The sequence below is a fragment of the Saccopteryx leptura genome, chromosome 10 (genome assembly GCF_036850995.1).
Source record: "Saccopteryx leptura isolate mSacLep1 chromosome 10, mSacLep1_pri_phased_curated, whole genome shotgun sequence".
NCBI classification, from domain to species: domain Eukaryota; kingdom Metazoa; phylum Chordata; class Mammalia; order Chiroptera; family Emballonuridae; genus Saccopteryx; species Saccopteryx leptura.
This window is the reverse complement of record NC_089512.1, coordinates 11608984-11625582: the sequence shown is the minus strand read 5'-3', so window position 1 is coordinate 11625582 and position 16599 is coordinate 11608984. Positions and strand designations below refer to the sequence as shown.

Genomic DNA, 16599 nt, shown 5'->3' with positions numbered 1-16599 from the left:
AGAGGGGGCGGGGGTGGAGAAGCAAATGGGCGCCTCTCCTATGTGCCCTGGCCGGGAATCGAACCCGGGTCCCCCGCACGCCAGGCCGACGCTCTACCACTGAGCCAACCGGCCAGGGCCTCTCCTTCAATTTTAAACAATAGCCTTGCTGGATAAAGTAGTCTTGGTTGTAGGCTCTTGTTCTGCATTACTTTGAATATTTCTTGCCATTCCCTTCTGGCCTCAAGTGTTTCTGTTGAGAAGTCGGCTGTCATCCTTATGGGGGCTCTATCCCTTGTTCTTTCTTTTCTTCTTCAGAAACTCCTATGATGCAGATATTATTTCTCTTCATGTTGTCACAGAGCTCGCTTAGAATTTCCTCGAACTTTTTGAGTCTCTTCTTTTTTCTGCTCTGCTTCTGTGCCTTCGTTTATCTTGTCCTCTAACTCGCTGGTTTGATCCTCAGCTTCATCCATCCTGCTTTGAATTCCTTCCATTGTGGTCTTCATTTCTGATATTGTATTTGTCATTTCTGACAAATTCTTTTTTATTATTTCAATGTCCTTTTTTATACCTGCTATCTCTTTATTTAGTTGTTCGTTATGACCATCTATTGTTGCTCTAAGATCTTTGAGCATCCTAACAATCATTATTTTAAACTCTGCATCCAGTAATTTGGTTATATCTGACTCATTCTTGTCGTTTTCTGGGGATTTCTCTTGATTCAACTGGTTTGCATTTCTCTGCCTTCCCATTTTGTCTGTGTATAAGAAGTGTGTGGCCACTGGAGTCCAATGGTGTGGCCTCTGTGTTCCCTAGGTGTGGTCTGTCTGCAGGCCCGCCACCCCCTCTGCCACTGCCTGGGGAGTTTGGGTATGGGCGTTGCCTGCATGCTGCGGCTGTCGCTGTGGTTTTTGCCTGTCCTCCATGGGTGGGGCTGTGTTCACAAGTCCGGGTCTACAAGCCTCAGCCTTCACCCCACCCCCACGGGTGGGACTGCATGTTGCATCTGGGGTGTCGCAAGTCTCAGCACCATGGGCAGGGGTGAGCACCTTTGCTCAGCTGTGGGTCTTCTCCTATTCCTGCGCTTTCGCCCTGCCCTCAGGGGCAGAGCTGCCCTCATGCAATGGACTACAAGCCCAGCTCTGCAGGCCGGGTGGGGCTGTTTGCTGGCGCTCAGCCGTGAGTCTCTGCAGTTCACAGGCTTTTGCCTTTCCCTTGTGGGTGGGATTGCAGGTGGGCCCGCAGCCCGCTGGACCGCTTTCATGGGTCCCTTCCGCCGCTGGGCGAGACTGAGCTTACACTGGGCCTCAGTCGTAACTGGCCTGGTGTTTGCCCCCACCGATGGGACCACGGTTCCGCATCCGTTTGCTGTCCGCCCTCTGGGGAGCCCTCAGAAGTGTGGGTGGGGTGCTGCAGTTCAGACCCTAGCACTCAATACTATATTCCTTAAGACTCCTTCCTTCTAAGCGACTATGCTCTGAGTGCCATGGAAGAGCTTGTTTGGCTGGTGTCCTGCTTCCCTTTGCTGGTATTGCTGGTTCCAGGGGAAATATTTACTTCAGATTGGGGAGTGACTCAGCCCAGGGGTTAGGGTGGCTGTCCCTCAAAGTGTTTCTGCCTGTGCCTCCTAGATTACACTCTCTTCCCACTGCTCTGATCCTGTCCTCTCTCTCAGTACCCCAGAGCCCCGGGTGAGTGGTTGTGAGAGAGGTTTTCTGCGTGGCTCCTTTAAGAAGAATCCTGGGTCTGAGAAATCTGTCTTTCTCACACAAACAGTATCCTGACTTGTTTCGCAGCTAAATACTGTCCATACGCCTCTTCTTGGCTCTGGGGCTGCAGGCTGGGGCTTTGTTCCTGGGGGTCAGGACCCTCCTGTATCCGCTAAACTCACTTCCCGCCACACGAGTCTCTCCGGGCTGCCATCTGCTCCTGGGAGCTGGGCAGCCCTCTCCGTGTTTCCTCTTTTCCTACTAGTTTCTGTGTGGCTTCTTCGGTGTTCCTTGGTTGAAGAGTCCTCTTAGTTAAGTCCAAAGTTGTGTTTTTCAGATGATGGTTTTTTATTTTTATTATTATTATTTTTTTTGTATTTTTCTGAAGCTGGAAATGGGGAGGCAGTCAGACAGACTCCCTCATGCGCCCGACCGGGATCCACCTGGCATGGCCACCAGGGGGCGATGCTCTGCCCCTCCGGGGCGTCGCTCTGTTGCGACCAGAGCCACTCTAGTGCCTGAGGCAGAGGCCATGGAGCCATCCCCAGCGCCTGGGCCATCTTTGCTCCAATGGAGCCTTGGCTGCAGGAGGGTAAGAGAAAGAGAGGAAGGAGAGGGAGAGGGGTGGAGAAGCAGATGGGCACTTCTCCTGTGTGCCCTGGCCGGGAATCGAACCCGGGACCTCCGCACGCCAGGCTGACGCTCTACCACTGAGCCAATCGGCCAAGGCCCAGATGATGGTTCTTAAAGTTAAGTTGTAATCCACTTTGGTTCTGGGAGATGGAAGTTGGTATGTCCGCCCACTCCATCGCCATCTTGCTGCCCCTCTCCAAGGTCACTTCTTAGAACCTCCCTTTCCTTTCCCTTTCTCTGCCTCAAAACTCAGGTGAAACATACAAGATCTTTCTTCTTTTCTGTCTTAAACATAAAAGGGCTGCTGCTTGTCTGTCTGATTCACACCACCTACCCCATTTGAGTCCAGTGCTTTTCTGTTATTTTTCTACCTTTGTTGGTTTTGGCAAAAGGCAGTAATGACATTGGTGGTATGAACTACCTGTCTGGTATGATTTCTTACAATTCTGCTTTGCACGTTATTTATTTAATCCCTGGCTCTGGAGAGTCTTAAAGCTTTCTAGCATGTGTGTGGTTCAGCCTGCATTCTGGATAGATAGACAAAGCACTTACACAGATGGTCGGATATTTAGCACACACTTACCTTACTGGGAATAAAAAGCAGATGGGAACTAAAAAAGATTTCTTTAGATAGGTGGAGAAAAAAGCTAAGGCTAGAAATGGCAAAACTTGAGTAACTGGCAAAGTTATCTAAAACTGAGAAGTGGTTTCAAGATTATCTAAAAAGTTGCATTCAAACTCTGTAGCTGGGAATGCCTTACTGCATAAGTCTTGCCACAGGTAAGACTTGATACATAGAGTTTGATACATAGAGTTTCTTTTTGTTTTATATCATTTTTCTCAGACTTTGGTTTCAGTTTGCTTATTAAATTTGTTAAGCTTTTCACCCTTTTCTGTGCCCTGAAATGGTTGATGGCATTACACTTTAATATTACTTCAAGATTAAACATTATTACCCATATCTGAAGAGTATTTTGTAGCATTCTTTTGGATAGGTACTTAACAGCATTTTGGGTTTCTTTGATGGGTCTGTGTTTTTAGTCTGTATCAGCATGGAGTTGTAATACTTACTTTCTTATAATTTTTTCTACCTTTCATTTTATTTTTCCCCCAAAAGACCCAGCTTTGAGATTTATTTATCAAGTCTAATATCTTTCTCTGTCATTGATTTCTTCTTTTACTTTTATTAAAACCTTCTTTATATTTTTCTTAGGTTTGTTGGTTTTTTGTCTTTCTGCATTGAGTGATTAATTTATCTTTGGTCTTATGCATGAGTGAAAATATTTAGGACTATATGTATTAATTAGGACAAAGAAGTGATGGTATTCAATACTTTTGGCCTTGTGAGGCTTGACAGCTGTTAAGATCTGGCCTCATTCCCCAACATCCTGCTTCTTAACAGTTTTTCATTCTCTGACCTCCACCAATATCCTTGTCAACTAACTACATGAGTCAACAAATATATTCTCTTTTGAGTTTTTACTTGTACGGTCTTTAGTTCGATGTTGAATAACACGTTATGAAAGAAGTTTTAGGTCCCTAAATAATTGTAGAGCTGTTTTGGTCTTCTCTTACCTTGTCTTATACCTTATGTTCTCTTATTACTTCCTTTTGCATGAGTAGCTCTGCCACAGTTATTTGAAATGCATTTACTATATTTTTCATTCTAAAGGTGATTACATGTTTTAAGTATTCCTAAACTTGTATTTCCTCTTCTATCTACGTTAGCAAAGTTACCTGTTGACTCCCACAAGGAAACACAGGAAAATGAACCTTCTCTTATCAATTCACCCGCCTCTGGTTGGTTTTATCTATATTGTGATTTATTTTTCTTTGTGGATAGCATAATTCTGCTGGATGTTAGAAGGATTCTTTCCCTCTATATCTCTGAAAATACGTTTATTAAGCTATGTCGATGTTCTACTTACAATAACTTTTGCTAGTTTATAATGACTACTTTTAATCTGTATATTTAGAGGTTTCTTTAGTTATATTTTATTAATCTCTCTTTGCATAACTTTGTTTCGAGTGTTTTTATTGTTAATATTATTCAAATATTTATTCTGTACCAGGCACTGTACAAATCAATGGGGATAGAGAGGTGAGTAAAACAGATGTGGTTCCTATCGCCCTGCCCTCACACATTAGTCAGACCCAGGGTGGACATAATTGTACTTTGTTGTACACATCACATTGTGTAGCAGTTTGTATCTTTTGTTTCCAGCTAAGTTCTGAGCTCCCCGAAAGGGCACCCTGTGTTATATACTCATGGGGAGGATATCAGTAAAAAATATGAGTAAATGGCCTGATTTTGTTGAAATGTTTAATCACTTAATTTCTGCTTAGATTTTGCTCTCTGCCTACCCTACCCAATATGATCTGTACTACCTTTGTTCTTATCCTTATCCCTTACTTCTTATTGTATATATGATGTAAAAATGAGTACTGGTTAGAAAAACTATGATACACTAGGCAAAGAACAGATACCGTATCTTTTACAGCTCTAATGTGTGACTCCTTTCTTGCCATTGCACCTGCAGTTCCAGCACAGCTGTTCCTGAGAAATAGGAACAATAATGTTATTGAAAGGTGATGTCTGATTTTATCCTGTTTCTGGGTACTTGTTGGTTTTATTCCTGACACCTGGTGGCCAAATCAGGATTATATCATAACATAGGCTTGTCTTGGCTATTCCTGTCTGTAGCCAGCATTTAAAATGTGTTAATACCTGATTGATCTCAGTATTATTCCCTGTCTTAGTTATTTTTAAGGTTCTGCATATTGGTATGTTGGGATTAAGTCAGAAGCCATTCTTGCTATGTTATTTTTATATTTAGCCGTGTATTTTTTACCTTAAAAACACCATACTAGTGCTTACACTAACCAGTTTCAGATTTTAATCTTAACCTTATAGAGAAGTGTATATATTTGCATAGCATTAATTCTTTGGAAGAAATCTTAGTATATATAAAAGATAATAATATTGACAGTAATGACTGAATCTAAAAGATTATTAAATCTCACTAAATTACAAGAAGTGTTTAATAACAAATACTCCTGAGATCTTATTCATCCAAAGGAAAATTGGTTTCCAAAGAGGTATCAGCAGAGTTTAACTCAGGAGACAGTATGTAATGATGTTACCACTCTGACAGCTGACAGAATATGTGCTTGTATATTCGTGTTTTTAAAGTGTTTTTTAATTTATAGCACGGTAAATAGCAAATACATTTAACCCACATTTTTTAAATGCATTGATTTATAAGAGTTTAAAGGAGTCCTGAAACCAAAAAGTTTGTGAAGGCCTTCTCTATGGCATAGTTAAATCAAATTTGCAGACTTGCTGCTTCTTCTTTTCTGTTTATTGTAGGGGTGTTTGTTTTTTAAGGACCCATAACCTATTCTCTTTTCTGGATAGAATATAAGTTTTAGTTGTGTGTAGAAGTTCAGGAAGTTGTCTCTAAACAGTTCTTGCATAAAGGTAGAAAGTGGAACGTAGAGAATTTTCTTCTAACAGTACTGATCAGAATAGCTGTCTTATGATGTGTTCTTGTCACTCGAGAGGTCCAAGCGTAGGTTAGACAGCTGTTATCTAGTATTTTTAAGGAAGATTAATAGTTCAGATAGGGGTCTGTACTAAAAGGTGCCTAGTAATATAAGGCCCCTCTAAAAGATACTTAAAATCCTATACTTTGAGGGTTGAAACCACTTTGGCTGCATGTGAACTAATCGTATCAACTAGACTGGAGTTCTTGTCAGTTGGTGTTGCCCAGTTAAATTCTTTTCTGTTAAAGCTTTTTAAGAAATTTAAATGAATTATAAAAATGGAGTTTCAGTTTGTCAGTTCTATTTATCTACGTGTTTTACTTCTCTCATATAAAATGTAGTCTATTTAACCACCTTGCTTACATTTTCTCTCATTTGTTTTATTTCAGTTGGTCGCATTATGTTTCAGCTCTTCTCAGACATCTGTCCAAAAACGTGCAAGAATTTCCTTTGCCTGTGCTCAGGTAAATGACTCATCAAATTATTCTCAATGTGAAGTCATGGCTTAGTCTTTTTTTTGCTTAACAGAGTAGATATTTTCCTTAAGTAATGGGCTGTGAGATGAGTTTATCAAATATTATTTTCATTATGAAATCAGGGAAGCATTTTTTAAAGGGAAGAGAGGAGAAAGAAATGATCTCAAAAATGAAAAAAAATACTACTACTATATGTAATGAAATCTCTGTACATTCTAGTTTATAACATAGTAACATTTTCAAACCTGATTTGGTAGAATTTTAAAAGTTTCAGTACTCTGCCTGACCAGATGGTGATGCAGTGGATAAAGCATAGACCTGGAACGCTCAGGACCCAGGTTAAAAATCCTCAGGGTGTTGGCTTGAGCCTGGGATCATAGCCATGACCCCATGGTCGCTGGCTTGAGCAAGGGATCACTATCTCAGCTGGACCCCCCACCCCCACCCCTGTCAAGGCACGTATGATAAAGCAACCGATGAACAACTGAAGTGCCCCAACTACAAGTTGATGCTTCTCATCTCTCTCCCTTCCTATTTGTCTGTCTCTCTCACTTAAAAAAAAAGTGTCAGTGCACTGAACAAATACAACATTTCAGATTTTGCAAGAAAGTTAGTATTAGAAGATGGGCAAAACATAATTGTTTTTTCTTTGTTATAAAATTGGGTTAATATTTTTGAAAGTAGAAAAATGGGGAGACAAACATCTTAATGTTACCTTAAAAGTAGAAATAGCAGATTAAATGTATAAAATTTATACTTGAGTGTACATACACACATGCATACATTATCTTTGTACCAGCTCCCTGATTAAATTCTTTTGCTAGAATAACAATTCCTTATCTTTCTTTTCTCCTGCAGCACCTAACGTCTGTCCCACACATTTTCACACATACATGCTGCTTCGTGTTACTCACTTTGTTTTGTGTATGTGTGTTAAGTCGTCACACAGTGTACCTCTTATATCTTTTATCATGCCCAACATACAGGAGTGACTTGCCAAAGGATTAATTGGATGGTACTTTCCATGGAAGGATGTTTTTGTACCTAAACTTAATTTCTTTTTTATTTCCAGGAGAGAAAGGCCTTGGGAAAACAACTGGGAAGAAGTTATGTTATAAAGGTTCTACATTCCATCGAGTGGTTAAAAACTTCATGATTCAGGGTGGGGACTTCAGTGAAGGTAGAGCTAAACATTATGCTCTTAATAACTCCCTCTATCAGTTTCTAAAGTACTCATTATTTTCATTGTAAATTTTGTCACTTACAGTATAATGTAAATATTAGGCGGTCAGTTGTTAGATGAATGAATATGTTGTAGACCAAGAATGTATAATAAAGCAAAATATTAAGACCTTTTATTTTGTTTATATGCAATTTTAATAATATAATTACTTGGTGAATTGCCTTATGATGAATGCAAAAGTGCTGTTTGATTATTATTCTTCTAGAATTATTTTGGTGTGATTACTGTTAGAAATAAATGGGTTATGGAGGTAATTATTTTAATAGTATTTATTGTAATAGGATTTTGCTTACATTTTAAAGATGAGGTTTGTTAGAATTTAATTATCTGTAACAATTACAAGGTGTTCATCTCCCTCAGCAAAATGAAACCATAAACAGTAATTTATATGTATTAAAAATTTTAATTTTTAAAAAGTATAATTTTAATTTTTATTATAGTTTAATGTAGCTTGTTATTTGCAGGTAATGGAAAAGGTGGAGAATCAATTTATGGTGGATATTTTAAAGGTAAGCCTTAATATTTTATGGTTTCTTGTTTCAGTTCTGCTATTAAAGCAAGTCTGATCATGTACTTTTAATGAGAAGAGGTTTACTTATAGTTCACCTTTTGCATGAAACTAATGTTGCATGAAAATACTTTTATCTGCATGAACTTGGGGATAAATTATATTGTAATATATACTTTTAATTGACAAGATTAATTAAGGCTAACGTTATGGTTAAACATGACTTTCAGCATGGAGGTTAGGCAACTATATTCATGAAAACTCCTATCTTCCTGCCTAAAACTGTCAACATATTCTTTTGTTTATAGAGAATGTGGTCTTTTGCAAAATGAAAAGGTAAGAGAACGAAGCTCAGTAACACAAACTCCAATTCTGTTCCCTTGCACCCTTCCTAATAAATTTATGGACAGTCTGGGTCAGGTTGTGGCTGGATTTCAGTATTGCTTGAAGACTTGGAAAATGCTTTTTACTGTTTCATACATCTGTATCTTTTCTCTTTTCCTGATGGGTTATTCCACATCAGGGAAAAAAATCTAGTTGTGTCTTTTTTCCCTAAACCAAGCAATTTTTTGAATAAAAGTTGGTATTTCTTTCTTTCTCCAAGGTTTGTATATTTTCTTTTTTATTCTAGAACTATATAATTGTGTATTATTTCTACAGTAGTAGCATTTGCAGAAATCTAACTATTGCACTTTCCCCAAAAAGCCTTAGAAAAGTCAGTTGCAGAGATTTATAATGGATCCCATATTACTAGGTTTTAATGCCATGGTAGTAGCTTCAGTGTTATAATAGTCTTTTATATTTCTTTTGGGGGAAAATGGATTACTACTCTTTTTCAGAAGCCTGTTCCCAAGGTAATAATTTTTTAAAGTTTTCTATGTTTCTGTTTGTTCTAAAGAAAGATTTGTTTGTATGTTAAAAGGAAATATAAATTCTCAAGATATTTTCACTAGAATTAAAATAATCTCAAAGTGATCTTTATGACAGTTTTCTTTTGAATTACCAAGAAACAGCTCTTTAGCTGGTTCTGTTAGCATGTAGCTTTTAAACTAATGCTGATAGGCCGCTTTAATGTGGCTGTTCCCAGTGGCAAATACTTGTGTAATTTAAATTTTTATTTTGCCATTTAACTTGTTTTTACAGGACTTTCTTCCTTAGATAATTTTGTGATGTTACTGATTAGAAGGAATTTGTATGCTTAATTTAGGCATGTCTCTACAACTTAATTATGTAATTATTTGGTTTCTGCTCTCATAGTCTATTTTCAGTTCAGTTGAGTACTAAATTTACCACGTAGAAATTAAGCACATAAGAGAATACTGAACTTCTCCCATGTATAATGCATTAGGCAGGATAATTTGGAGGAAATGAGCTTTATGAAATAGATTTTTTTCCCTAAAATTTATTAGTTTTTCCCTGAAAATTCTAGTTTAAATATTATTTAGCCAAAGTATGTTACTACTAAACGTGACTGTTCTAAGGCTGTTTGTATAAAGTATAAAATATATGTTCTTTTCCTCAAGGCTTTAAGTAGTAATTTTTGGTCTTTTTATGCTTTTATTTAATTAGTTAAAACTTTTTTTTCTAAATATTCAGTCAAGTATCTGTACTGACCAGAAGAAGAATTTCACCCTTTGCTTTCTATTTATTTCTGTGAACATTACACTTTAAAAGTGGCTTATAATTGGAGACTGACGAATTTGTGTTTTCTTCAAACAGATGAAAACTTTATTCTCAAACATGACAGAGCGTTCCTTTTGTCAATGGCAAATCGAGGGAAACATACCAATGGTTCTCAGTTTTTCATGTGAGTAGGCATCATTTAGAGATGAGCTTTTCTTAAACAGAGAAGCGCTGTTCATGGGAAAGATGGTATAGTTAAACCAAGTTTAATGCTAGAATTCTGTGAACTTGGGTTTTATTTTTAACTTCTGATGTTACAGTATCTGGTAAGCTCTAGCAACCACTTCTGCATTCAGCACATATCCTGGATATGAAAAATGGTATTTAAAAGACATGGTTTGAAGATGTTCATTATTTTCAAAATAGGGTTGTCATCTTATGAACAAAAATTGGCTTTGACTCTTAACTAATTTGGAGGCCTAGTTTTCCAAAGATTGGAATGTCAACTATTGAGGAACAGTTAAGAATTATCATAGACTAAGACGAAATTTACCCATGGCATGGAAAGCAGTTGGTTTGAACTGCGTGGCTCTTTGAGCCGATTTGAGAGAGATACTATGAGTATCTGATACTGTATGGAAATAAATTATTTGCTCTAGAGCCAGTATTTTAAAATGCTCAAACCTTAAGAGCTCTCTGCATAATTGAATCAATCCAGTGTTGTTGTCATTTCCATCAAATTTTATGAGATTATCACTCAGGATACTTGAGCGTGCTAAATTTGCTTTTCAAAACAAAACACCTTTATATTATATAGGCGCACGCACAACCAAAACCTTACTGCTTATTTCTCGTCTGAAAGACCTCTGCCATACTTTGAATTATATATTTTTAACTACAACTGCCCCAACCCTATTATAATAATCCCATGACATAAAACAAGAAAGATAATTGTCTCTCATGAATTTAAATGCATTCGATTGGAAGTAAATCTCTACAGTTGTATTATGTATATTGGAGAAATATTTTATTCATGATTTATTAGAAAACATTTCTTTTTTTCGGGGGAGGGTCATCTTTCTGAATGGATGAGTATGAACGGCGCTTCCCTGTCTTTAAAGGAGTTCATACACAATAAACCTCACATTTTTAATATGTCTGAAAAATAGATTTCCAACCTGATGTGATAAAGTTCAGATAAGGGACATTCTGTTCCTAAGAATGTCCTAAAAATGGAAAGTTGAGAGAAGATGCTAACACTTGCAATTGTGCAGGAAAAAAGGAAGACCATAAGCATTTGTTCCTATATTATGTTTTGATTCTATGGTGTATTAGTTATTACACTTCTATTCTTAACCTTCAGGGCCAGAAAAAAGTAGTGGGAAATATTTTGAAAAACTTCTTATATAGTAATTAAATATAGAAGGTATTTATTCTTTGATTGAGTTTTCCCATTTCCATTTTTAAGCTTATCTGAACTGAACATGGTAAACTAATGATTCATTGGTCAAGAAGCTACCATCTGAGGGCTCTAAAGTTTCTTTTAGATTTCCGTTTTTTATATCTACATGTAAAATTTGATTCATCAAGTAGCAGCAGCTTATTTCCATTGTTACTTACCAATTAGCTCGTTTATAAAATGTTCAAGTTGAAACCGGTGCACCTACATATATTATTATTTAAAGTCCAGTAAATGAGAATCTCACTTTCAAAAATTTAGAGTGTCTTGTTTCTGTGTTATTTAGGGCTTGCTTAAGTCTTTCCTAGGAATGTTTAGTATCAGAACAAAATTAAGGCCATTTTACATCAGACTGCTCTTCTTGACAAGGAGTGCCAAATCAAAATCTTAACTTTAGTAAATTAAGATGAAAAATTTTAAACTGTTATTCATAATGAACCGTAGATAGCATTAAAATTACTGTGAACCTGTGATTGAAAGAAAATTTTCTGTGTTTAGTGTGAAATTTAATTCTGGAAATGAGTTCAAAGCAATCTGGGAAGTAATGGAGTGTTTTTGTATACTCAAAAATCCTAATCTCTTTTTTTTAAAGAAGTTTCTATGAATGTGCTTTTTTAATGCTGGCTAAAAGTACCAGTTCCCCATTGGGGAATCAAACCCCACATCCACATTGCCAAACGAAACACTTCCTTGCTTTTATAGAAAGGCTAGTAAAATGGAGATGGTTTTTTCCATAAAAGAAAAATCTTCGAAAATCCATGTTTTGCAAGCCTAACTTCATTGGAGTCAGAAGCAGTGAAAAGTGTGAAGTGCCGTCTTCCAGTTGTGTTGGGGTCACAGGATAGCTCTGCGGGTTGAGGTTTCTGGGATGGTGGTCCCGGAGCTGTCCGCCGGCTCCCCTGCTTGCCTTCTCCCCCAGCTCTGTTCTGAGGCACCGTGAGCGGTACTCTGCACTTGAAAAGGAAAGGGTAGTGTACGAATGGATGGTAAAGTGCCAGGAACAACTGCCTTTCTAGTTCCTGTTTTATAAGTTTAATACTGACTTTTAATACATCCTTTCAAAATTGTATTTGTAGTTTATGTTCTAAATTTGTTACTTTGCAATTCCTAAGGAATAAATTCAACACTATTAGTGTGGGTATTTTCAAAATATTCCTCAAAGATTCTTATGCTTTGTGCAATAACTATTGTCTTCATTACTTACACATTTAAAACTTACCCTTCCTATGCATACAGCATTTTTATTACACATAATTTTGCATATTTTGCTTTCTTTGTGTGGGACAGTTATGTATATGATAAAAATAAGGTTTTCTTCTTTGAAGCTATTTGCCATTTTTGCAGTAATTGCTTTTATCTATTGCTGTAGTAGTTAGAATGATTTTGTTTTGGGGGCCTAAATAGGAGAAAACAGATTCTTTTTGGAATAGTACTGCTTAAGAAACAAGAGAAGTGATATGTGGCACTATCTCCATGAAATGCTGAGGAAATAATGGTTCATAGAGAGGTTTTTATTGAAGGAATTCAAAGAACAGGGACCAAAGTAGTAACTGAGTTAACTCAGTATTTAATCCTTTTGTCCTCTTTATTATCTATGTTTTAAGCCAGAGACTATAAAGAATCACAATACATGCTATAGAATTTTAACACCTTGGAGTGGAAAAAGATTTAGAGACCTAGTCCATCCTTTTCATTCTATACGTAATGCTAAATGAGGACAAGAAACCATATAAAGTCTGGGTTATAGAAGTTTTGTTCATAATAGGGAAAAAAGTTGATGGCTAAAAGAGAAGGCTGCACACCATAAGCTACGCAAACTTACCGCCCACTCTGCTCTGAATTGACTTTAGTTAGGGATTAGAAGCTTCAAGCATTACTGGAGAATAAAATGATACGTTATATAAAGGACCTGCCCCTCTTTCAAAGATAAAAGTTTTACTGTGAAAATGTGGACATAAAAAGAAGAAAGGTTGATCCCAAGTTTCTGAATATGTGGAATAATTTTTTTTATGCAAATGTTTCTTGTGTAAGGGAAATCATTGTCATGACCTAGTTGTCATCAGAAGAAGTGTGTGAGAAAGAAGCCTTAGTTACCTCTGTCCAGATCAGGGTGGCAGCCACTGCCTCGCCTACTTCCGCTGCTGCTAGAACTCAGGCCTGTGACTGTTGCCCTGGTCTCCTTCACTGTTGGTCTGTGCGGGCCTCTGTCACAGCCGTGGAGTAGAAAACCTGCAGAGCCGTGGGGAAGTCTCTCAGTGGTCTGGATCATTATAAAGAGATAAAACAAAATAATGCAAAGTCACACTTGATTTTCAAGAAAAAGTGTTTGTTATGTTTTAACAGTCATAAATAAGACTGTGGAGAAAAACAAAAGACGATCTGGGATGTGTTCTGTCATGTAAGAACCTGACTGGCAGTGGCTGCTCACCTGAATGAGGGAGAAGCGCTGAACGTTGAGAGTAGTGTAGCAAAGGGTGCTGGGTGCCTTGGTGATAAGGGATCTATAAAGCTTTATTGACATTTTGGGTATAATAGATTTGGGTAGGAATGCTTTTCTCCTCCACATATTCATGAATATAGGGGAGAAGAAATGCTAGTAAAAGTTAATAACCTGAGAAGTTCTAGCTTTTCCCTTTTGTATTTTTGGGTAATACCTTCATATGTTAACTTCAAGATTTTTCATGAACAAAGATGTTCATAAACTTAACAATAAACCAATTTCTCTGAATATCAAGTGTCATCCCTACAGTTCTGTTTCAGTATTGCTTAGTTTTTATGTGACACATTGGTGAGTCACGTAGCACTGAAGCTTTTCTGTGCTGGTACTTTTGGAACACAGGTGGACACTTGGTGTGGCTTGGTTAGTTTCCGAGCCTTGCCACAGCGTTGTCACCCTGTCCAGTTTGTTGGTGTCTCCTCCATGGTGCTGTGATATTCCAGGAGTTGGAAGGAAAATATTGCATGTTAAAGGCTACATTCAACAGAAACACATTATCTTTGTTTTCTTTTCTCATATTATTTTATACCTACAGTCATATTTTTTTATATTCCTTGGAAACTTCACATTATTTGAAACATTCTTTTTTTGACAGGCATTCATATGTCAATGCCTTTATAAGAAATTAAAGCTTGTTTTTAAGTATTTTAATATTAAATATAATCAAAACCCCCTATAAAAAAAATTTTTATTTTTTTTTTTGTATTTTTCCAAAGCTAGAAACGGAGAGAGACAGTCAGACAGACTCCCGCATGCGGCCGACCGGGATCCACCCGGCACGCCCACCAGGGGGCGACGCTCTGCCCTCCAGGGGGCGATGCTCTGCCCCTCCGGGGCATCGCTCTGCCGTGACTAGAGCCACTCTAGCGCCTGGGGCAGAGGCCAAGGAGCCATCCCCAGCGCTCGGGCCATCTTTGCTCCAATGGAGCCTCGGCTGCGGGAGGGGAAGAGAGAGACAGAGAGGAAGGAGAGGGGGAGGGGTGGAGAAGCAGATGGGCGCTTCTCCTGTGTGCCCTGGCTGGGAATCGAACCCGGGACTTCCGCATGCCAGGCCGACGCTCTACCACTGAGCCAACCGGCCAGGGCCCCCCTATAAAAATTTTATCTACTGTATATAATAAGGTTTTTGGTCTGAGTAGTAATATGTTTAAAGTTTTAAAGAGTTAAAATTTTTTCTTTGAAAAAAAATTATGTAATGGGGAAAATCGGGGATTAGCCATGAAAAGAAAGTACTGTCTGTGGCCAGGATTTGACAGCATGCATTTATACATTTCTCTCTCTTGCCTTGTTCTTTTATGAGAAGATCCTTAAAATTCTAGTTATGAAGCTTTATTAGTTTCAGTGACTTAACGGCTACAGCGTGTGTATAATGTCATCAAACAGCAACTAGTCCAGACATTTGCTTATTAACTTCTGGTAGTTGTCTGTGTGTCTGAAAAAGTTTTCAAATGTGGAAGCACAAAAGGACCTTTTTTTCTTTAATTAAAATTTTTTTTCTTTTTTTAGAAATTTAATTTAATGGGGTGATGTTGATCAGTAGGAGAAGTGTACATAGGTTTTAGGTAAACATCTCTGTAGCATTTGAACAGTTGCTTATGTCGTGTGCCCATCACCCAAGGTCAAATCATTTGCCATCACTGTATTTCCATCACTGTCCCTCTTTACTCCCTTCTCCCCACCCCCACGAAAGTTTCTTGAATTATTTGAAGTGAATTAGTAAAGAAGTTCACTGAAATTTTGTTTTGAATTCTCTTAACTCATTTTTTTTTTGCACTGAAATCTTTGCTTTCCACTGGTATTAACGGATCCTGGGCATTCAAGATTTACGTTTATGTATGTCCTCAGGATGCATATTCTCTGTTTGGGTGAGATATTAGTTGACTTAGCTGATTTCTAGGATTTGTGAAGTGAAATAGGTATTAACACCCTAACATTGCAATATTAAGGATCTGAGCAGATTCCAACATCAACTACAATGCTTTTCTTAAGTATGAGTCATTTCATATACATACCTATGTGAAAGAAAATTTAGAGCCCTCCATTTTAAAAAGCTTTCTTGCTTTGCATAAAACTTGAATATATTTAATTTCAAAGTTATGTTGATATTAAAACATAGAATCAGTCTTGTCTTAAAAGTGTATTACAATTTATTTCTTGCCATTTTTGTGTAAAATTTACAGAAAGAGTGTTACACCGTGCGCTCCAAAGGTAATGTCTCATTACTCTAAGGCTCTCTCTTTTTCTCTCTTTGCCTTTATCTCTTTAATCCTGTGTTATGTGCATTGAACAATTTTAAGAAAAAAAAAATTGCTTGATCTGTGTGGCAGAAATACATGACAAACAAGTGTGTTTTATTGTTCGTGTTAACCCTGAGAAATATGTCTGCATTTCAGTGGCTTATTTCTACCAAGTTTCCACACATCTTTGGGGCTGGGGTGTTATATTGTATATAATGGTTTTAGATCTCATTTTGGGACAGAATTGTTTCTGTATAAGGCCAAAAGCTTCTTAGATAATGGTGTAAATAACTGTGACACTTTTCAGTTTCTAGGGATTAAATGAGCCCTTGCACATGTACAGAGGTTGGCAAAAGTAGGTTTACGATTGTGAGTACATGAAACAGGGTTTTTATTCTTGTATTATTTACTTATTAATTATTGTAGTGTTTTTTATTATTAACCTACTTTTTCCCACCCTTGTATTTTTAAAGTAGATTCAAGTGTTGGGAGAACCTGGAAAATTAGTGTCTCAGTGACAGGAGAAAACAAAAATATGAAAATATTGAAAGCTTTTGTCATTTGAAGTGTTTTTTATGGTTGTTTCTCCTTTAGATGTGTTTTCATAAGTGTGAACAAGTGATAGTCTCTGGCCTTCTGAAGGTCTTAATTTACTGAGCATATGTCACTGCATGGGACTTTACGAC

At 37.5% G+C, this 16599-nt stretch overlaps 1 protein-coding gene across 9 annotated transcripts in view; it reads left to right on the top strand.

Moving 5' to 3' along the window:
* Positions 1 to 16599, top strand: part of NKTR (natural killer cell triggering receptor) — a 54282-nt gene that overhangs the window by 14899 nt on the left and 22784 nt on the right. For 5 of the 9 annotated variants that reach the window (XM_066350717.1, XM_066350714.1, XM_066350719.1 and 2 more), the window contains 4 exons: positions 6260 to 6334; positions 7419 to 7526; positions 8054 to 8098; positions 9817 to 9904. In XM_066350717.1, coding sequence (XP_066206814.1) covers positions 6260 to 6334; positions 7419 to 7526; positions 8054 to 8098; positions 9817 to 9904 — 316 coding nt within the window. Of the gene's footprint in view, positions 1 to 4396; positions 4426 to 4864; positions 4914 to 6259; positions 6335 to 7418; positions 7527 to 8053; positions 8099 to 8405; positions 8434 to 9816; positions 9905 to 15866; positions 15885 to 16599 lie in introns of those variants that run through there. The other 4 variants (XM_066350718.1, XM_066350720.1, XM_066350721.1 and 1 more) reach the window with 4 other exon arrangements.